General features: G+C 38.1%; 1 protein-coding gene across 5 annotated transcripts in view; it reads right to left on the bottom strand.

Annotated features, from left to right (window-relative positions):
- Positions 1 to 334: 334 nt before the first annotated feature.
- The window catches only part of LOC129365749 (metal transporter CNNM4), a 35,475-nt gene continuing 13,412 nt past the window's right edge, over positions 335 to 22,397 (bottom strand). The window contains exons 2-9 of one of the 5 annotated variants that reach the window (XM_055039189.1): positions 21,074 to 21,217; positions 20,808 to 20,942; positions 18,203 to 18,372; positions 9,041 to 9,137; positions 8,089 to 8,151; positions 6,398 to 6,454; positions 3,643 to 3,824; positions 335 to 3,078 (exon numbers count right to left, since the gene is read on the bottom strand). In XM_055039189.1, coding sequence (XP_054895164.1) covers positions 2,833 to 3,078; positions 3,643 to 3,824; positions 6,398 to 6,454; positions 8,089 to 8,151; positions 9,041 to 9,137; positions 18,203 to 18,372; positions 20,808 to 20,942; positions 21,074 to 21,217 — 1,094 coding nt within the window. In that variant the 3' untranslated portion in view covers positions 335 to 2,832. The remainder of the gene's footprint in view (positions 3,079 to 3,642; positions 3,825 to 6,397; positions 6,455 to 8,088; positions 8,152 to 9,040; positions 9,138 to 18,202; positions 18,373 to 20,807; positions 20,943 to 21,073; positions 21,218 to 22,397) is intronic. The other 4 variants (XM_055039190.1, XM_055039192.1, XM_055039193.1 and 1 more) reach the window with 4 other exon arrangements.

The raw sequence follows: 22,397 nt of genomic DNA, 5'->3' as shown, positions 1-22,397 counted from the left end.
GGAAGTTTTAAAAACAGAAAACATTTCCCACTGAACTCAAAAAAGAGAAAAAGAGATTTTCTTAGGCCTTGGTTTCAGATACAAACTGAAAATGCAAGGAAAAGTGATCTTCAGTTCCTCTTTTGGGGCAGAAAGAGGTAAGTTTTGTTTGACTTTACATTCATGAGGATTAAGAGGAAAATTTTAATTTGATAGTGGGGAAATGAAACGGAGCAAAAAGGAACAAAGATGAGGAAAAAAAGAAAAAAAACTGTCTTTATGTCACTAAACAAAGAATATTTAGGAAAACTCTTCAGTTTTATAAGAGATCACAGAAAAAAATCCACAAGAAAGGTAATTATATCAGTTTTATGATTGATTCTCCTTAAAATCTCTTTGGAAGTTACAGTAAAATATAACTGGAGTGTATGCAGCTCAAATTGAAAACAAATAAAGCACTGATGATAAATGTACAGAACAGTTGAACATGAAAGTGACGCGATGCAGCTGAGTGTTTCAACTTCGTGGTTCCATGTAATCATCCCACAGTCCTCGATTTAAAAACAAAAAATCCCAAACAATAAATGCAAATCATTGCAAAAAAAATTACACTTGTTGTGCCTCAACGGCAAATATATATACAAGTATTTAGGTAAATAAATAAAGTACTTTCTTAGGAGGTGACGCAGCATCCCTTTTTTGGTTCTGATCCCACTGAGGGATCCCCATTTTTGGTCACACACACACGCGCGCACACACACACACACATGCTCTCACACACAGGTATACAAAAAACAAAAGAAAAGTCCCCGCTCTTTCCAAAAGAAGGAATCTCTTCTTTTGGAAAGAAGAGACTTTCCAAAAGAAGTCTCTTAGCTCTCAGGCCGACTCCTCTCTGTGAAAACCGGCACCTGATTTCTGTGGATTTAGCCTGAATTCAGCTTTAAAACAAAATAATCAAAGATTTCACAGAGACAAGAGCAGCCATGGTTAACGTACCCTACACATTTCATAAAACATTCACTTCATTTATGTTGATTGTCTTAATCAAAATACAGACTGGCTGTCAATCAGTGTGAATCTCTTCACAACTTCAGGATATAAAGGCTCTTGGTTAGTCACCGGAAACAAAAGACAAAACGAGGATGAAACTCCCATCGCAGCTCCTCCGGCGTTGCCAAGAAAACATAAAAGTTCATCAATAAATATGCGATTAGAAATCTCTATGGAACATATATTACTTTGTCTGAACTCCGACGGGTCCTCTCTGTCTTCTGGTTGCTGATTGGTGGAGGTGGATCAGACTGCTACACAGGCTGCGACGCCATTGGTTCACAGCTCTCCGATACGGGATTGGTGGAGGCAGGAGGGCGGAGTCTCCCTGAGTCTCTGAACTGGAAGCAACATGGAAACCGGCGGCCATGACGGCGGCCATGACGGTGCTGGCAGCCATGACGGGGTGAAAAGGTTAACTTCCTGGATTCCACAGACGGCCGCTGGGTGTTCACCCTGCTTGCATGGTTGTGGCAAAATACACTTTTGGTGGGTTTTCTTCACGATGAGCCAAAACTTTACAGCAGAAATCCACAAAACAAATTTATTCCAAACCGCTTGGCTAAAACCGCATTAAAACAGGGAAATTTACGTTTCATTCAAGGTGCTTCAGAGAAAAATGACTTTTTGAGGAGATTACAGACTTCAACTGCATCCACACTGAAAAAAACCCCCCTAAATATTATCGAGCATTTTTTGGTGTATTTTCTATTGTTAATATATTGGCATTGTTGAAATACAGTAAATGAAGTTACAAATAGCTTTTCAGCAAGAAATAGGCGCATGCTTTTTGTTTATAAATACTTAATATTGGTGAAAAATTACAAGTTCCACTGGTAAAATATTTCACTTAAAATTTGGGGAACATGTTTTGTTATAAGCGAAATAATCTGCCAATGGAATAAGTACTTTTTAAAAATAAATATTAAGGAATTATGAACTTAAGACAAGCTCCTATATTGTGCTGAAAGTTACTTCTAGTTAATTTATTTTATTTCGGGTGTACTAAGATATTAAGACACCTAATTTTTTAGTCTATTTTCTCTAGAAAATAGACAAAAAAAGTACTTGGTATAAGTTTGTTTATGCAGTGCAAATAAATCCTGTTGCTGATTTGATGGATATTACAGCTTTAAATATGAAATCACACAATTTCACTGATATTAGTTCAGTTAAAATAACTCAAGAGATCCAGATGTTTTATCTTAGTTCACATGAAAAGAGACAAAAATAACTTACAAGTAACTTTTCAGCAAGAAACGGGAGATTATTTTTAGTAAATAATTCCTTAATCCCGATTTTAAAAAGAAACCCTCGTTCCACTGGCAGATTATTTTATTTATGAGGGAAACGTCTTGTCTTAAATCAAAACAATTTGCCAGTAGTATTACTATTTTTCATAAATATTAAGGAATTATTGACTAATAATCGGCTCCTTTACACCCAAATCTACATAAGATAATTAATATTTTGTGTTTTTGAGGGAAAATTAATCCTGATGCTGATTTACAGCATTAAATATAAGATCTAACAGGTATTATTTTAGGTTTCTGGGTGTGTCTTACTTCTCTTTCTTGCTGAATTATTGATATAAAACTCTTCTATTTTCAATCTGAAAGAACTAAAACAATCCAGATCAGCAGTTTTAAGTGGTTGTAATGTTTTGACTCATCGTGTCTGTTTGGTATTTTGAATTCCCGCATATTTACATGATATGCGCGCATGGCTTGTCTCTTTGGGACTTTAAGGTGTGTTTGGTGCTGACAGCGCCCCCCCCTGTAGGGGAGGGGAAGCTCGGGGTCAGACGTTGTTGTCCAGGTGGTTGTGATGGTGGTTCGGCGTCGGCGTCTGCTCGTTCAGCAGCAGCAGCAGCGTCTTCTCGTCGGGGCCGTTCTCCATGAGGGCGGAGTCTGCTCCCAGGTCCGTGATGGTGATGTTTGCCGGGGGAGTGGTCTCCTCCTGCGAGTAGTGGGAGCTCTCTGGGGACTGAGGCGTGCTGTCCAGGCGAGACGCAATCAGGCCGTTCTGGTACTGTGAGCGTGTGATCTGAGGGAGAGTTAGAAAAAACACACGAATGTTTCTGTAAATGATGAGCTAAAAGAATATTTTTCGTCTGCTTTAAAGTTGAACTTTGTCAATAAATTTAATAAAAACTAGGGATGCACCGATCCACTTTTTCTCCTTTGATAGCAATATAGATATCTGATCAATCAATCAGGTTTATTAGCATAGCACATTTAAGCAACAATGTCATAAACAACACATTACTGTACAGACAACAATTAAGAAAACCAGTAAACATTTTATAGTTTGTCATGTGTCATCATTAAATATGTTTCATGGTTTTTATGGTTGAAAAGCCATAATAAATGTTTATTAAACCATTTATTATTAATCAAAAGCAACTCTAACCAGGTGGGTTTTTAGTCCTCATTTAAAGGAACTCTGTGTTTCGGCTGTTTTGCTGTTTTCTGGACATTTGTTCCAGATTTGTGTTGCATAGAAGCTGGATGCTGCTTCTCCATGTTTTGGGTTGGAGAACGTAGATTTTTACTGACAGAGCAGTAAACATGCAGCCTTCCTCTGATTTGTTGGCTGTTCTGGACCCACCTTGACGAACTGCAGGTCGGTGAGCGCCCGGACGTTGAAGTCGGGGGTGTAGTGCTGCGACGCCATGCTGCTGTTGAGCTGGCTGGTGCTCCCACTCACGGCCAGGGAGTCGGTCCGGTCCGCTCCGCTCAGAGACGCCGTCCGGTTCAACCCGCTGAGGTGAGACGGCGAGTGAAACTCTACTAACAACACAACAGAAACTCAATTAAATCAGCTCCGGATCAACATTTCAACACAGAAACATTTCATTTGACCTGCAGACGCTTTAAAACCGGTGCAGACTGGGTTCATAACTATTGCACTGAAAAAACACTAAATCTTACCAAGTATCTTTCGTGCAAATATTCAAGTTCACTAGAAATAATACAAAATTAACTGTTCAGCAAGATGCAGGACTTTGTTTGAGTCAATAATTCCTTAACTTTGATGGCAGATTATTTCATTTATTACAAGACATTTTTTCCAAGTTAGATGTGAAATAATCTGCCAATAGAACGAGTCCTTTTAATCAAAACAAGCTCCCATTATTGGTGAAAAGTTGCTTGTGGGTTAGCTTTGTCTTATTTCCACAGTGTACTAAGATATGTTTATTAAAAACTGGACTGAAAACACTTGGAGAGATTTAGAGTTTTTGCAGTGTGGTTCAAAGATGCGATGCAGGTTAGGACTAATGAGTAACTACGAGAAAAGAAGGTATGAAGAAAGCAGAAAACAGCAACAGAAACCATCAAACTAACCAGAAACGCATCAGGATGAGGGGGTGCAGTGGAAGCAAATATTTATTAACTCAAACTTTATGTCACCAGGCAGTGACAAAGAAAACTTTCCATCTAAAGTGACTCTAAAGTCAGGATCTTACATCAGCCACACATTACAATTTCTTCAAAGTAAAGCAGCTGTTTTTAATTCATCATGTTAGGATTTATCTGCGATGACACAAAGATAAGTTACACTGAGTTTTAGTTCCCAAACAAATAAAAATGTGAAATAAATGCATCATGCAGCAGAAATTTGATTAATATTCCATAACACATTAATGATTAAATAAACCATTAACCCTTAAAATGGGACATAATCCCCACTCTGCTCCAGATTAAGACATGTAAAAAAAACAAAGTGTTGTTTTTACATTGCAGTTTAGTCATTAAATTTAAAAAAAAAAAAGTAGGCGGAAAAAAATCTGGTGTGAAGAAATCCTAACAACACCGGACTTTTACCGGCGAGATTTCACAGAGTTTCAGTTTGCACAACCCATCCAGCTGATCCTGGATCAACTTTATGGACACTAAGCTGGCTCTACAAACCCTAAGCTAACTCTACACACGCTAAGCTAACTCGACACACGCCAAGCTAACTCGACACACGCCAAGCTGGCTCTACACACGCTAAGCTAACTCGACACGCGCTAATCTAATTCGACACACGCTAAGCTGGCTCTACACACGCTAAGCTAACTCAACACACACTAAGCTAACTCGACACACGCTAAGGTGGCTCTACACACGCTAAGCTGGCTCTACACACGCTAAGCTAACTCTACACACGCTAAGCTAACTCAACACACCCTAAGCTAACTCTACACACGCTAAGCTAACTCGACACACGATAAGGTGGCTCTACACACGCTAAGCTAACTCTACACACGTTAAGCTAACTTGACACACGTTAAGCGGACTCTACATGCTAAGCTAACTCGACACACGCTAAGCTGGCTCTACACATGCTAAGCTAACTCTACACACGCTAAGCTAACTCGACACACGCTAAGCTAACTTTACACACGCTAAGCTAACTCTACAAACGCTAAGTTAACTCTACACATGCTAAGTTAGCATTTAGAGCTGACTTCCTGGAAAAGTAGTTTCGCTTCCTACTAGAGCTCATCAGGTTTTTATTTAGACATGAGATATGTAAGATTTGACTGGAGCAAATTGTATTGAAGATATTTTGAAAGCAAAGACACGAGAAATAAGACAAAACTAACTTTTCAGCAGATGCAGGCGCTTGTTTTAAGTTAATAATTCCTCAATGTTGATGAAAAAGTTCTAGTTCCACTGACAGATAAATTTATTTATAATGAATTAAAATTTCCCCATGCTGTAATCTGCCAGTAGAACTAGAACTTTATTAATACTGAGAAATGATTTACTGAAAACAAGCTTTTAGCTGCAGTATTTCAAAATTCAAAGAAATGCGAATTACTTTGGAACATTTTCTGTAGTTTGACTCATTTTAAATAGATTATAAGATTATTACTTATTGGCATGAAATGTTTTGAAGCATCTAAATTAAACACAGAGTTTCCCAATTTTTTCAGCTGCTGCAATAAAACAATCTTATTTTATGGCCTTTTTTACATCTTTACCAGGAGTGGCAATATGCATGTAGATTTGAAGGCTGAGACTAAATTAAAACAACTTATTAATTCAATCAACCATTAGAATCTAAACAGGTTAGTTGAAATACATTAAGAAATGAAAATGTCTTTCAGACAGTCAGTATGTTTCTATAGAAAACGACTCAAATTAATAACATTTTATTGGAATATTGGGTAACGGTTTAATTTATAGATTGAGTCAAGTACAAAATGTTCCATTTGCTTTTATAATAATCAGAAATTACAGTTTCTATCCAAACTCATTCTCCTATATATGTCTTACACACACACACACACACACACACACACACACACACACACACACACACACACACACACACACACACGTCCGTTCACCCAGTGCATCATTATGATTACCGGTTGGTGTGAGTCGTCCAGCAGGGGGCCTCAGTGAGTCATAGGAAACTGTTTTACCTGGACACGTCAACCGCGTTAGTTTCCCAGGAATGAACCGGGAAGCTCATCCCGGTTTTCCACAGCTACTTTCACAGTTAGTGGTTGGATTAGACTGGATTAGCAAACTCATCTTACTGGGAGGAGATTTTGGTAATCCAGCAGGAGATTTTTCTTTCTGGTTAAAATCAGGAAACTGGTTTTTAACTCAAAGTAATGATGAAAAAATTCAGAAATATTCTCTTTAGCAGTTTTAAATTAGCCTCTCTTATAGAGAGCAAAAGTGACAAAAAACATCATGGATTTTTATTTTAATAATGGAAGACTGGAAGGTTTTCTTTCTAATTTTGTTGAAAATGCTTAAAAATACAAACATCTTGAAAAAATATTCAAATTAGCTTAATAATAATTGCTTTTTTTATCTTTAAACACAAAATAAAATAGAAATACAAAAACTGCTGGTTACTTAAAAAGGGTTTGAGTCAAAATATATGACATTATTAGTAATTGTTGTTATTGATTATAATTAAATTTATTAAAGGTACAAATAAAAAAAAAATTTAATTTTAAAAAAAGTTTGTATTTCATCTCAGGGAATATGAATTTAAACTAAATCTTTTACATTTAGTTTAAATAAAAAAGATTTATTGGTGAAAATTTATTCCACCAATAAATTTTTTTCATTTATTGGTGGAAAAAATGCATATTTTCCTATTTTTTTGATGAGTTAACTATTGTTAGAAACATTTTTAAAACTGTATGTTATATTTAACTTCGGTACAATGACATTTAGAAAACAGAATCATAGTTTAGAAAGGAAATAAAAACATTTCTGATGTTATTTTGTCACTTCTGCTCTCGTTTCCAAACCATCTGGTGTTAAAACCTGCTGAAAAGTCTCCAACCGGATCTCTAAGCATTACAGTCAACAACATCAGGAAACTGGTTTCTGTTTGAGTTAGTGTTTTTAAAATGGACCGGATTGCAGAACTGACCCAAATCCAAATAAAAACCTTTCAACAAATCATCTTCTTTCATCACTACAACATTTGGAAGTGGGTGGAACTTTAAAGAGAAAAACTAAATCCTACAGCAGCAAGATCGAAACTATCACTACATGAATCAATGAAACAGACAAGTTGTTGCTTCATTCATAGAGAAATAATCAGTCAACTAGAAGAAGATCCATCTAGAAGCAGCTCGACGGTTTTATTCCTGGAGGCAAATCAGTCATCATGTCGTCTAAAAAAAAGACGAGATTTTGGCAAACAATTTGACCAACAGTCCTGAAAACTGAGGAACTCTTCATGTGAAGCGCTGATCTACTGAATAGTTCAGTTTCAAACAGATTTCATATCAGTGGCTGAAAAGGAGATTTGTTAGGAAGTATAGTCACTTTTACAGAACAAATAATTGTTTGCCAAAATGCAGCGTTTATGCAATCCTTAAAGATTAAACCTACAGTCAATCGCATGAGTGTCAGAGCTGTGGGTTAAAACCTAAAAGACGTGACAATAATCAGCTTTTTCTACAGACTTTGTGGGTTAAAACCTACAGAAATGACAAAAATCAGGTCTTTCTACCGACTTTGTGCCCTTTGACCCCCCACCCAACCTGAGCTCGGTGTTAGGGCACCCAGACATGCCGGCTTTTACCTGGCAACCGAGAGAACAGAGAAAATCTCTTAAAGGAGAGGAGGCGAGGGCGCGGCGCGGCCACTGAGAGGATAGCAGAGAGGGGGGGTGAAAGGGAAGGTCGAAGGTCAGGGAGATAGGTCTGCACAAAGTCCAGGGAACATGCAGAACCCTGGAGACGCTCTGCTGATCCCACAGAAACCCAGAGAGCCCACAGCATGATGCTGCTGCTGCAGAGCTGGAATAAAAGCCCGGGTGTGGATCAGGGGTGTCCAAAGTGTGGCGCAGGGGCCTTTTGTGGCCCACAGCTGCAGTTCTGTCTTTGCTGCATCCAAATCAGCTTTTATTAAATTCATTAAATTAGCAAACATTTTTGAAGGATAGTGACCCAAATCCGGTTTTAAAACATTTGTTCAATTGAGCAAAAAAGAAATTGAAAACTGGATGCCTTTCTTTAACAAAGCACGTGTGCAAAACTTTTTTAACTTTTGGATTTACAATGAAAACACCCCAAAAACAAATTAAGCTACATTATTTGCTTGATTGTCTTTTACTTTTTATTTTTCTTGGCGTAGAAAAACTTTTGACCCAAGATGAGAAAAAGTTTAGACACTCTTGATGTAGATGCTGACAAAACAAAACCAAAATAATTCTTCATTTTTGGCTTTTTTCCTTACAAAGTTCCCGAAACAGAAAATAACCGCGTATTATAGGGAAAATATGGAAATGAGAAAATCAGAACATTAATGCCTTTACATTTATGTTCTAGGTTTTTCTATTAAGACACTTTTTAGCATCTTTTTTATTTGGTTCTGTTGAACCAAATAAAAAAGAAATTTCAAGAATTGAACAATTCTTTCATGTTGCCACAAGGTGGCAGTAGAGAGACATTTTTAAAAAAAATAACTCAGCTGTACTTTAAGTGGGTCAGTAACCGGTTGTCAGGTTAAAGCAGATGAGGTTGTGGACTCACCCAGAGTGGACGCACTGAGCGCCATGACGCCATAATACGAAAAAGCTCCGGCTTCAAACTTCATGTTCTCGTTTCCGGCCTCCACCTCCACTCGACCCTGTGGATTCAACACAAAGCTGCTGTTTTCAAAACAAAAACAGCAAACAATTTCTCTCAAAACAGAAAAACATGAGGGAAAATTGTATTTTTTTCCCAAGAGTGTTTGAGTTTTGATGAAAATACACCATGTGACCTCTAGATGGCGCCACATTTCCATGTAAATACCAATATTAATCACTCCGGCGGAGCAGAGGACACCGCTCAGAGAGATGTTGGATAAAAATATGAGAAAATAATGAATTTAGTGGGTGACAGAGGACAGACTGGGGGTTAAAGAAGCTGGTGTACTGGTACAGAGTGTTGGCCCAGTTCAACCAGCTGGAATGTGTGGCTGCAGCAACAACACAGCACAGTTAATCCATCCAACGTCCCTCCTTCCTTTCATCCCTATGAAAGCAGAACAGGTGGGAAAATAAAAAAATCTGAACAAAAACACTAATTTATTCAAACATTATCTTTCTATGCATCATTTGTCTTAATATTTAGATTATATTCCTAATTCTTTGGACTGTATCGACTAAAGTTTTGAACTAAATGTAGTCCATCACATCATCTGCTAATATTTAAACTCTATAAAGCTTCAGATGGTTGTAAGTGGAAAAAAACCAAAAAACTAAACCTGATACTTCAGCAATTTAAAGGGAGATATGAAGACTCCACACACTGGAGATAAAAGTTAATAATTCATCAAAATGATCATAAAGTAGCCATGATACATAAGAATATTTGCTTCAGTGTAAATGTTTCTGTCAACTTAAAACATAAAAGACTGAAAATAACCTTCAGCTATCTCAGGAAGTTAACTTCCCTCCTGTTACAAAGTAACAGGAGGGAAGCTGTTCATGCTGAAAACACTGTAGAGTCCAGCTAACAGCGAGCTAAAGCTAAAGCTAATGCTAATGCTAAAGCAAAGCAGCATTACAGCACAGAACCGAGCCAAAACCACTCAGTCAACAGTTCCTTCTCCTCCAACTATCAGATCAGTTCTGTCTAACCTGCAAATGAGAAAAATGGAAACATGTTCTGGAGTTGCTCTTATTGTGGGGAATTATGAGCATCCATCCACATACGCATTTTAAATCTGCAGTTATCTCTGTGATTATTCTGGTTAATCGATTAATCTAATAAAAAGTTTGCACGTTCTGCAGATTTTTCATGTAACCACTTAAGCCCTTTTTATACAATATCAGACTTAACCTCAGATCAGCGTAGTGCTGATCTGGTGATTATTTATTGGATTAACGGATTAATAACTGGACAAATGGTGACTAATAGATTAATCACAATTAATCCAAATAAATGGCTCAGCACTAATGCATTTATAAACCAGCAAATCCATTCATAAATGTTTATGACAAGGCCAGGTCACAGAGGTTATATATTCACCCATTAATGCATTTAAAGCATATTATCATTATTATTGTTGTTGTTGTGTAGAAAGATGAAGTGTGTAGTTCAGGGGATTCTGCATGAAGGATTCAAATAGTTTCTCAAATGTGGTTAAAAAAAGCATTTTGTGAAGTTTTCACATTCTTTATTACATTTTTACTTATTTTTAATGTATTTCCTGTATTTTTTATTTTCCATCTTTATATTTGTATGAAGTTTATTCATAGTACATTCTCTGTTTTTGGATTCCTGCTGAGTAAACATTTTAGTCATTTGCAGCTCAAGCCGACAAACTGTCATCCTGGTGATCTGGTGTAGAGCAAGACTTTTGTTTCCACCCTGACCTCGTTAACAGAGTTGAACTCTGACATGCTTCAGATGTTTTGGTGGCTTTTATTTACGCCGTTGGATCCTGTTTGTCCAGGTAGAAATATAACAAATGCGACATTTCAAGGGTTTTTCTAAGCTAACCAAACCCAGCCACGTCGCACTGTTGGCTCCTGATCTGAATGCTTTTAAAAATTAGAATAATCTGTGTTATATGTCTAAACTGTCACACCTCCTGCAGAGATGATTTGTCATCTGAAAGCCACTGAGTCACCAAGAGGAAAACATGAGCAGATGTTCACTGGCTGTAATGATTTATTATTAAATCAACCAGAAGCACAGAGAATAAAAACATCCACATTCCTCTGCTGCTTCCAGCTCATCACAGCAACTGAAACATGACTTAATGTTTGACATGCGGCTAACTGTGAGAGCGTGATCATCAGCTGAGGTCATGTTTTCACTGCAACATGTGCACAGGCCTGGCTCCAGCCATGCAGGCGTCACAAAACAACTCGCACTGCAGAAACAGAGGCGCTGCAGCAGAACCGGTTCCTCCAGACTTTATCCCGTCTGCAGGTGTTTCAATCCAGAATAAAGTCTCATCAGTCCCTGAGATTTGGACACAGAAAGCCAGTAGGCATTTTTTAAAAATAGTCTAACCTTTGTCAATTATTCACACACAGCCGTAGCGACGCTTCAGCACCCAGTGGCCAAATGTTCAATATAGCTACACTGTATTTTAAAGCAAAAATAAATCAATAATTCCTGCCTTTATGTTGCATAAATCACCTGACAACCTTTAGGTCAAAATCACATGATAAATTAAAACAAGCTCAATGTCATGTTCCGGGGTTTTCTTTCAGCTCCTTGTGGAGTTTTTGTGTATGCACTGGTTTTGTTTCCACCACTAGAGGGAGCCTATTCCATTTGGTCGGAGGGCGAGGATGACGTCATCCCACACCTGAGGCGAATTGAGCTCATCAGCGAGACGTTCAAGAGAGGCAGACTGCCAGTCCTTCGGCGCCTGAGTGTTAGCCAGTCATGGTAGCTCCAAGCCCCTAGAAGCTTGCTTCTGTTACTCTGTTTCCTAGTGAAAAAGAAAACTTCCTTGTTGTTTTTTTTCTCGCCTTCAGGTGCTTCCTCCTGGCCTCTCGTTGTCCGAGCCCCCAGACTCACTCCATCCGTGAACCATCCAGCTCCTCCCAGATTCCCACGACTGGCAGTCGTACTGCTTTTCTACCGCCGCCGCTCTAGCCTACCTGTCCGCCCTCCGACGTGCTCCCGTTTCTTCCTGGATTTCAGCCAGCCAACATCACCGCGACCTGGAACCACTGAGAACCATAAACCCCGGACATTTCAGTACTCCCTCACCTCGCTAACCCAGCGGTCATCAAGTAAGACTTGTTCCCTCCCTCACACGCAATATTTTACTAGAACCTTGAACTCACCATCTACTCTGCCCCTCCAGTGAACCGCTTGTTTCCTGTTGTCGCCTTTCTCCCTGGACCGACCCGAGCCTTCAGTGCTCTGCAGCAGTGTCTTCAATAAACTTCACCTTTTTTTCTGTACTACAGTTTTCCCCTGAGTGTGTTCTGCATTTGGGCTAACTATTCACTCCCATTATGACACTCAATCATTTACATTTGCATTATTTATTGCGTTCCTTTCTCTTTTTTTCTTTTTCTACCAAAAACTGGAAGATAAAAGTCTTCAGTCTGAACCAGACCTGTGTTTGAAGGACAATTTTGTTTTAAGAAATTTCTAAATTAATTTCATTTGCTTTTTATGTTGTTTTGTTTATTTTGGATATTTAAAATATTTTCCAGCTAATCCAGGAACTCCACTCATTTTCCTTGGCACTGATTGGCTGAACCCTCCAGGAAGAAGACAAACCGTAAACGTTACTATCTGTCAGTGCTGATATGGTTTCCTTTGTGTACATTAAAGTATGTTTGATGTTTGAACATTTTAACTTTGAGTAATTTATTATAGACTTTAACACGTTAAAAATCTCACCGCTATAAATCAAGTTTTTTAATATCTTTTTTATAAAATAATTGTAATGTCATGTTTCTGGTACGCCCATAAATCTGACGCTGCAAACAACAATGATGCACAATGAAGCAGCTTCTCTCGGCTCGCTGGGGTTCATTTCTGCTTCTGAGATGATTTGATTGGACGCTGGAAACTCTGCTGTTGTGCTAAAGCAGTTAGCATATTAGCAAAACTATTCTGGCTTAAAATAGCATCTGAATGCTAAACATGCAGCAACAGCATAGATGCTAATGCTAACGTCAACATCCACAGTCCACATTTCTAAAGGATGGGAGAAAGAGTAACGCCTTGCTCCATCTTATGGTTTAATAAACTAAATAATGGATTAAAACCATAAATACTTTTGATGTTGAGTTTATTTGTCTATTTATTCAGTGATGTAGCCACTTAAATGGTTTTTGAATTAAAAATGTTGCTTATTGCGACTAATGAATTACAGACCCTGTAATTAACTTGATTAAATCTTGTAATTGGTTATTAATGTGGGACATAATTTTTCCAAATCAAGGTTAGAACAAAACATCCAGTGGAACCAAAACAGACCAAATTACCAGCATCAACACAAAGCATGTTGAAATATTTGTCCATCTGAAAAATAAAAGCTGATAAATGATCTTATGATGACTTTATAATTTGACACCATTTGTTTAGCTGAAAACTTGCTCGAAATGACTCATTTTGACAGTGAAGAGGAATAAAATGGAGAGTAAATGAAAACTACAATGGAAAAAAAACCAAACCAAAGCTTGGTGAGAACAAGAGCTGCTTTCTGCTCACTACATCAAAAGACGATTTTAGAGCTAAAACAACAGGTTTGCAGGTTTCCCAACTGTCAATATTTTAGCAGAATAAAAACCCATCAAGATTAAAAACCCCTTTTCCAGAAAGACCAGGCCGAGAGGCACCAACAGATGCAGCACAAGAACGAACAGCAACCCAGTGCAGATTCATTTCTAACAACAAACGCTCTTTACCTCCACTTCACCATGACCTTTAGTCCTCTATAGTCTCCAAGCCTCATGCAAAACAAATGACTAACAGCAGGTGCGGCAAATCTGAGAACCAGTCAAGTGAGCAGACCCTCCCAGGCCAGCCTTTCATTCACAGCACCTAAACATGAAGATAACGTATCTTTTTGCGCCAATTATTACTGTTACTTCATCGGCTAGCAGGTCACTGAGGCCTTTCTTCTGTCCCACCCATTAAATGTTTACTTCTGCTTTAAGTTCAAGCTATTGTGACAAAAGGCATTTTAAGACCTGAAACAAATGTTTTAATTTAAAATTGACCATTAATTACTTCATATCGTCAGGTTTCAGATCTTTATTACCAACCAGGGAAAGTGTCAGAAGATTCTGAACCAAATGCCTAAAACTTACAGGGAGAAAACTGTAAACTGGTTATAATTTATGCACTTGTATTATGAACTAAACTGTAAGAAATAATATTCCCATTTCTCCTGTGCAGTAATGCAGCTTGAGGCTCAAAGTGGAGGTCAGAGAGTCGTTTAAGAGACCTGAACCTGCAGGTGGGTCTTGGCTAAAGTTCAATATGCTGCATTATGAGTCATAAATGACCCGATGGAGAACTGTTTGTTCCTGCTCAGGTCCTTATCCACGACATGAGCAAACATTATAGCTGATGTTCTAGCACCACTAGCCTCTTTGTGGCCCCGGGTGATCGATCATGATTAACAAAAACAGAAAGAAAATCTGTGACGGCAAAAAAGGTGGAAAAAAAAGAAAAGAACTAACTGTGAGAAAGTAGAGATTGGGAAAGTTTAATAAAGTGTGAGCCGCAGGAGGGAAGCTCAATATGGAGTTGAAGTTCAGAGGTGAGGAGGTTCATAAAGTCCTCAAACATAAGCCTAATTCCATTAGATTACAACTTTATTTATCTACAGATTATTCACCGTTTCTGTGGTTCATTTAACATCTGAGTCCTAAAATCCACAACTGAGAGCTCAAGAAACCACAAATACATCATCATGTTTAGAGATGAAGTTAAATATTAACTGAAACTTTTGAAGCATTGCTTTAGAGACGTTTAATGGAAACAACAATTAGGCTATGTGAAATAAAATCTGTAAAAATGTCTTAATGCTCGCTTGAACTGGCTTTTCTGAAAAGCATTAAAAAAACTAGGTATTTTCTTCAGCCATATAGAAATAGATGCATTTCACAAAACTGCAATGGAAACACTTTTTTTGTATCATGAGTCACATGATCAACAGTCAGATGTTACTACTGAGGGAAACGACAAAGAAGACGACAGGAAGTGGTAGAAAGTTGATTTAGATTTTTTGAGATGAATCTGAGCGTTGCTTAATTCAGGTACTAACACGGCCAACTTCAGGGTTTGTTTTGGCTGGAATAAGGTGAAACTGAGGGAGCTGGGTACTCTGGATGAGTAAGGTTTTCATCTTTACGATAACCAATGAGAGCAAAGCAGCCGTCCTACAGGAGCAGTTATTCAGTGTGTGAACTAATGCAGATAAAAACAGCACAAGGCAGGATGAGGTAATGTGGAACCAAGCTGTCTGAGGAAGCTGTGTGAGTGTGTGTGTGTGTGAGAAAGAGAGAGAGATGAACCCCTGCAGTGGCTGGAGGACTCTCTGCCGCAGGCAGTTAATAACTTATAACAAAGCCAGCGAGAGCTTTCATTCTTGAACCTCGCTGAAACACTCAGCCGGCGTTAAATCTGCGCTACCATGTGATTTAACCTCAGAGTTTAGTGGTTTGTAACAAACCCGTTTTAAAAATCAGTGACTCACTCTAACATCGGGACGTAACGCCATGACTCAGCAAACTGAATCGCAGAGTGGAAATATCTCCTTTTTTGTCGAGGAATATTTCTTATCCCCAAAGGAATCAATTTTCCGTCTCTGGTTCACAACAGGAAGAACTAGCAGATGCACTTTATTTAAAAACGCTCGTCCACATTTGCCTTTTTAAGGAATACTCAAAGACAACATGTGAAGCAAAACGTCGACAGATGTAACAATAGATAGAGGTTTGTCGTCTTGGGAGTGGAAAAAGGAGCCTGCTTGTAATCCAGGGATTTTCCCGTGGAAGAGGAGAAAATTCCTTGAATGCAGCAGAAATGTGACTCTGAACAGAGCAGCTGCTCTGTGAGAACCTCAGAGCATCTTTATGGACACATGAATGAGAGTGGTCATAAACAAACATCCAGTCTGCTGATGGTGATCATACCTGCCCACAACACACACACACACACGCACCAACACATACACACGAACACACACACGCTGCTACACACACAGAAACTGTTCATAAAGTTGGAAGAAGAAGCTGAAGAAGAAGAAATGTGAACTAATTTATAGACTGATGTTTCCCTTTCTGTTTACATACAGGAATAGAAAAAAATGAACCAATGAATCCAATAAATAAATCAGAGATCGTCCGATACTTTAAAGGGAAAATTATTTTTTCAAACCAAAAAAATAAACGCAAAAAAAAAAATCTGCATTGGTCAGAATCTGATTCGGCTGGTCGAGCTCTTTAAAGATCGGTGATCAAACTGCAATCAGTGCACCCCTAAGAAAAATATATATCAACTAGTGTTGATATTTAAAAGTGTTTTCACACCTGATAGTCCAGCAGACATGGTACCATTTACTCCATTTTGACTAATTAAACAGGAATCTGGCCTTAAAACAGAAATCAGATCTCAAGAGCAAGTTGGTTCACATCTGGCTCCAAAAACACAAAATCTTACCAAACTATTTTGGTCTAGTTTCCGGTATAAATATCTTTGCACACTTGAAATAAGAAATAATTAACTTACAAGTGACTTTTCAGCTAGATATAGGAGCTTGTTTTAAGTCAATAATTATTGAACAGCATGACATTTTTCTCATATTGTAAGTGAAGCAACCTCCCAGTGGAACTAGACCTTTGTCATCAATATTAACATGTTAGAGGTGTGAATACTTTTGCAAGGCACAGCAAAGATCCACAGCAAGGATCCACAGAGATCTTTGCTGTGATCCACAGCAAGGATCCACAGAGATCTTTGCTGATCATTTTCTGTGTTTTGAAGCAAACTGGAGGAAACAGGTTCGAAGCTCCACGGCTGTTAAATTGGCCTCATTAGCTTTGAGAAACCAATAGGGAGAAAAGTGAAGAAAGTATTTAAACTGAAGCCAGAATTCAAACAGAAACTCCCAGAAAGGTGTCAGAGGATTACACTACGTGTGTGGTCCATAATGACTGTTTGGGAGCAGAAAACCAGGACGAAGTGTGGGAAGCGACTCGGTATGGAGCGCTGGGATTAAAGTGTTCCCGCTCAAAGGCGCTGACTGGATCCGGCAGAGCAGCAGCAGAGTTTTCTGCTCAGTCCTCAGGGTGGAAACGAGCAGGACATTTTTCATGTTTTGGGAAGATGAATGACAGCAGGTATTTAACGTGATAAGAGGTCTACTAGTGGACGCAGCTACGCTTAATTATTCAGAGATAATAACTGGTCATTACTTCAAACCAGCTGCTTTGACTTGTTAATTTTATCCAGTTTTACTTGTCAAAAATGTTCTCAAAGTATGACATCACAGAGTCCTTTACTAATTAAAGACACACAATAAAAAGCAGCATTCAGTTTCTATGCACCACAAATTTGGAACAAACTGCCAGAAAACTGAAAAACAGCTGAAACACTGAGTTCCTTTAAATATGTCTAGAGTTGATTAATAACTGATATAAACTTGTCAATTTATTCTATTGTGTGCTTGTCTTTGTGCAGCACTTTGGTGAAGTTTTAACCTGTTTCTGAAATGTGTAAATAAACTTAAACACAAACAAGATTTCTGCTCATATTGGATTATTTTAACACTCTGAGTCGAATGAGCTTACTTTAAGATGCTTGTTTCTATCTGCATCGGACCTGGAAAGTAACAGCATCTCATTCCACATGCCAGGAACCGAACAACAAACAGCTGCTTTGGGAAATGAGGAAAATGTTGTAAAGGTTAGGGCGGCACATTCTATGACACATAAAGGAAAATCATTTAGTCATTTCCTCAATTTTAAATCATTTTACAACAATTGTTACTCATGCCAGCAAACACGCAGCACCTTATAAAACAGAGAAAACTCGTAATGATCACACACTGATCAATCACACTGATCAGACTTCAGAGGAAACAGGAGGTCGGTGTCTGCCAGTAAAAACTGACTGGTGCGTCTCAAAACCAAAGAAACAGCAAAGAATCGTAAAGCAGCATCTGAAACCAAAGTGAATGGTCTCCGTTTTTCACCCCAACCAGCTCCCTACCTGCAGGATGAGGATGAAGTAGTCGACCGGCTTGCCTCTCTGATAGATGTAGTGACGATGCGATCGCTTGTCGTTTTCGTTGAACTTGATCTCCTGGATGACATCAGGATGGCGGAGGATCCGCAGCAGCACCTTCTCAGAGATCTGAGCTGGACTGAACAAGCTCACTTCTGCAAAAACAAAAATATTAAGTTTAAGTCTCTTTTGTTTTATTTTAGGATGAAAAGCCTTTAAAACGATTCAATTAAGAAGTTGCAGTGCATTGCATGTGGAAGAATAGATGAGAACAAAATACATTTGTAGAAGTGAAAGGAGAAAACACTGAACACACCGACTCTAAACGGCAGGATAGTTTTGATCATTTCTCTTATTTACATCCAGACATTTTGCACATCTGTGGAGGGCAAAAGGGCGGTTCTGTTACTCGTTGCATTAGAATAATTCTGACAAAATAAAACCTGGAGATGTATGGATTACCAATTCAGTGCAGTGTGCCACAACAAAGGGGAAAATGACAACTCAAACCATTTATTATCTTCAATTTGTCTCGTTCTCCGTCGCTCTACACACAGCCTGGTTGTCGTAGCAACTGACAACAACGGCACCAAATGGATTCAACGCCAAAAAACCTGCAAACATTTCCCATGCAAGGAACAGAACATGCAGTCTGTACAGCTCTATGTTGTCAGGCTTCATGTTTATTTTGTGATTATTAATAAGTGATCGCTGTCAGATTAAAGTCCTTTAATATTTAAAAAGCTAATGAGGCTGAGTGCAACAAATCTGACATCCAGGCTCACAGCGAAAGCTTTAAACTGCCTGCTGTATTAAAAGCATATTTCAGGATAACAGCTGAAGAGTTCCTATATGTTTTTGTGATAAATCTCTCGGTCTAATAAAACAAACCAAATTATTTAGCTGGTTTATTGTGTTGCATTTAATTATCTCTTTATTTTTCTGGTTTCCCTTCTGTCAATTATTGTAATTGCTTATAATAATTTCCAACCCAAACTGCTCTCCTATTTATATCTTTAGGGTCATTTGTTTATTCTTTATGTTACTTGCAGGTGAGAAATGTTTTCAGCTGACAGAAGTCGGCTTGTTGCGATCGGCGTTCAGCCGTAAGGGCCGAGTCGCCGCCCAAGCTTGGAGCAAAGATGGCGTACAAAGGCCTTCACTCCTCTTCCTGGTTTCGCCTGGTCGGTCAGCCCACCTACAAACTCACACCACTGGAAAAATTACATTTGTATATTTGTTCTCTTCATCAACTTATACAAAATGTAAAATTGCTAAAATCTGCTTTTATTATCGTCTATGTAAGAATCATAAACGTCACATTGTTGCAAGGAGATTTGAGACTGAAGATTATTACGGTAAATTAAAATAAAAGACAAAAAAATAAAGTTAGTGTTTTGTTTTAAAGAGAAACTATGAAAAAAATTCAGTTTTCTCACAACAAAGCAAACATGAGAGAAAAATCTGTAATGAAGTCACCAGAAACGAATATTATGCAACCTGCACAGGAACTTTGTGTGAGGCAGGAAGTGCTAGCTCATGCCATGTGCGTAGCAGTTTGCAGCAAAGCATATCAGCTAACACACATGCTAACCCGACAGATTGCAACACACTCCAGTGATATCAGACGGCAGAAGGAGAGCTGAGTTTGTGGTGAGCTGGTTGACAGAAACAAACATTTTCTCTCGGTGTAAATATCTTCACTGCTCTCTGATTACAGCCAATCAATTAACAATGACCCGATAAAACAAGTTCTGCTGCTTAAAAACACAATTTACTGCTGCATGAACAGCAATCTGCACACAGAGAGGCAAACCTGGAACGGTGAGTAACAGTCAACCAAATAAACACGTTTTAATGTGGAATAATAACTGATATGGGAAACATTTAGAAAGATCCGACCTGTAATTAAAGTGTAGTTTAACTCCAGTGAATGTGTGAAACATGTCAGCTGTGCACGTCATTCCACATGTCTTTGTTCATCATCTTTCTTGCCTCTATGAAGGTTTATTCTGTTGGGCTTCCTGTGCACTGATTAATGTGTAACTTAAGTAATTAATATTTCTAATGGGAAGAAATAGTTGTCTTATCTTAAATTGGACTCTTTCTGGTGGGCTGGTCTTATAATTCACCGTCTTCTGGCAGACGCTACTTTGTTTTGTTTTTGTTAAACATACTGATTCTATAAAGAGTTGATAAAAGCCATGAGCTCGAACCACAGATGCACTGATCTGACATTATCTGCATCAGCCCCAATAATTTAAAAAAATCTGGATTGGGTATCAGCGACACAAGAGCAGATCTATTCAGTCTATGCTTCATTATTTATTTTACATTATATTTAGCATTCTTAATTGCACTTTCTGAACCATTTCCAGATTTGTTGCAGTTTAGTTTTAAATGTTTGGCCGATACTAAACCTCAGATATTGGCACATACTTCATGAATGAACTCAAATCAGAGGTTGAATTTTTCCAAATTTTCCTGTGAGAATATGATGCAGCAGTAAAAGAGGAGCTTGTTTAGAGGAGTGTGATGTAATACAGGGCTGAAAGCAGCAGGGTGTCAGTTTCCTCGGTAAATCCCCCACCTGTGGCCAGGAAGCGATGCGCGGCCAGCAGCAGCTGAGGAGAGATCTTCACCTTCGATTCGCTCTCGTGTTTGAAGGCAGAAAAGTCTCTCTTGTTCTTATCAGGTGCAACTTTCCTCCTGGTGCGATTGTCAGCTGAAAGTGATACAAACCAACAGTTTACAGATCTATAAAATATCCTCTTAAATATTCTACAAATCCAACAATTTGCAGTAATTTGGCATTTAAATTTGAAAAAGTTGGTAATGCTGACAACAAAAACCTACTGTAGAGGTCGGATTCGTCCAGAATCTCTGATTTAATTATCTCCTCGATCACGTCTTCTAGCGTGACCAAGCCCAGCACTTCGTAGAACGGATCTCCCTCGCCCTCGTTGTTCACCTTCTGGACGATGGCAAGGTGGGACTTTCCTGAAGGACAGAGACGCTCAAATGAGGAGGAAAAATATCTGGATACATATTCTTCACATTAAAACTAGGAGTGAACTGATTGCAGTTTCTGGCTGATCACCGATTATTAAAATGTTCAAATCTTATTTTCACCCAAAATTAAGAAAATGGAGGACGATTCATCCGCCAACCGATCAGGGCTGAAACCAGCAAACTACTTTAGTGATTTATTCATTATTAATTTAACTATAAGGACGAGAAAAAGTCAATTAACAGAAACAATTACATACTTAGAGTAGTAACTGAGGGAAATATATATGCATGTACAAAAACTACATACATTTTGCATTAAGATAAGAAAAACCTTCTTCTTTCTTAAGAGTCAAAGTTTTGGTTTCATCTGGTTCAAATTCTGAAAAAGAAATTCTTCTATTAATCCCCTCATGATTTCCAATTATCAATCACTTATTAAAGAAAATCAATCACCAGATTAGTCCTACACTGCATTCATATAAAACCAAGCAGGAAGGACTGAGATCTTCATTGTTAAAAGTATTTTATTTAACTGCATCCTTTGCTACTAATGATCAAACATTCACTAAAGCAATGAGGTTATGTTGTATTGCAGAAAATAAAATATGTATTTTCCAATTTAAAAAAGGAATTTGAATTAATTTAATGCATTTCTAATATAAAAGTTTAAATGAGAAATCTGAATATGACTTTTTCATATTTTATTGTCAGAATAATCGATTACGAAAAATTACAATTTATCTACTGAAAATGTAATGAAGATCTAAAATATTTATTATATTTCAGTTTTTTTAGCTTGTGAAATATTTTGTAACAACAGGAGCAAAAGCATCTCTTACTGCTGCCTAGATCTACGTGTAACAGATCCAGATCTACGTGTAACAGATCCAGATCTACGTGTAACAGATCCAGATCTACGTGTAACAGATCCAGATCTACGTGTAACAGATCCAGATCTACGTGTAACAGATCCAGATCTACGTGTAACAGATCCAGATCTACGTGTAACAGATCCAGATCTACGTGTAACAGATCCAGATCTACGTGTAACAGAATCCATCACATGGTGACGATGTAGATAAATCAAACTCTGACTCACACCGTTTATCAACCCACACATTTTTTGTTTCAACTACATTAAAAAAGATTATATAACATAAAGTACAAT

This window comes from Poeciliopsis prolifica, unplaced genomic scaffold (genome assembly GCF_027474105.1).
Source record: "Poeciliopsis prolifica strain line A6 unplaced genomic scaffold, Auburn_PproV2 SCAFFOLD014, whole genome shotgun sequence".
NCBI lineage: Eukaryota > Metazoa > Chordata > Actinopteri > Cyprinodontiformes > Poeciliidae > Poeciliopsis > Poeciliopsis prolifica.
Note: the sequence above shows the minus strand (reverse complement) of the source record. Positions and strands in the feature narration are given on the sequence as shown.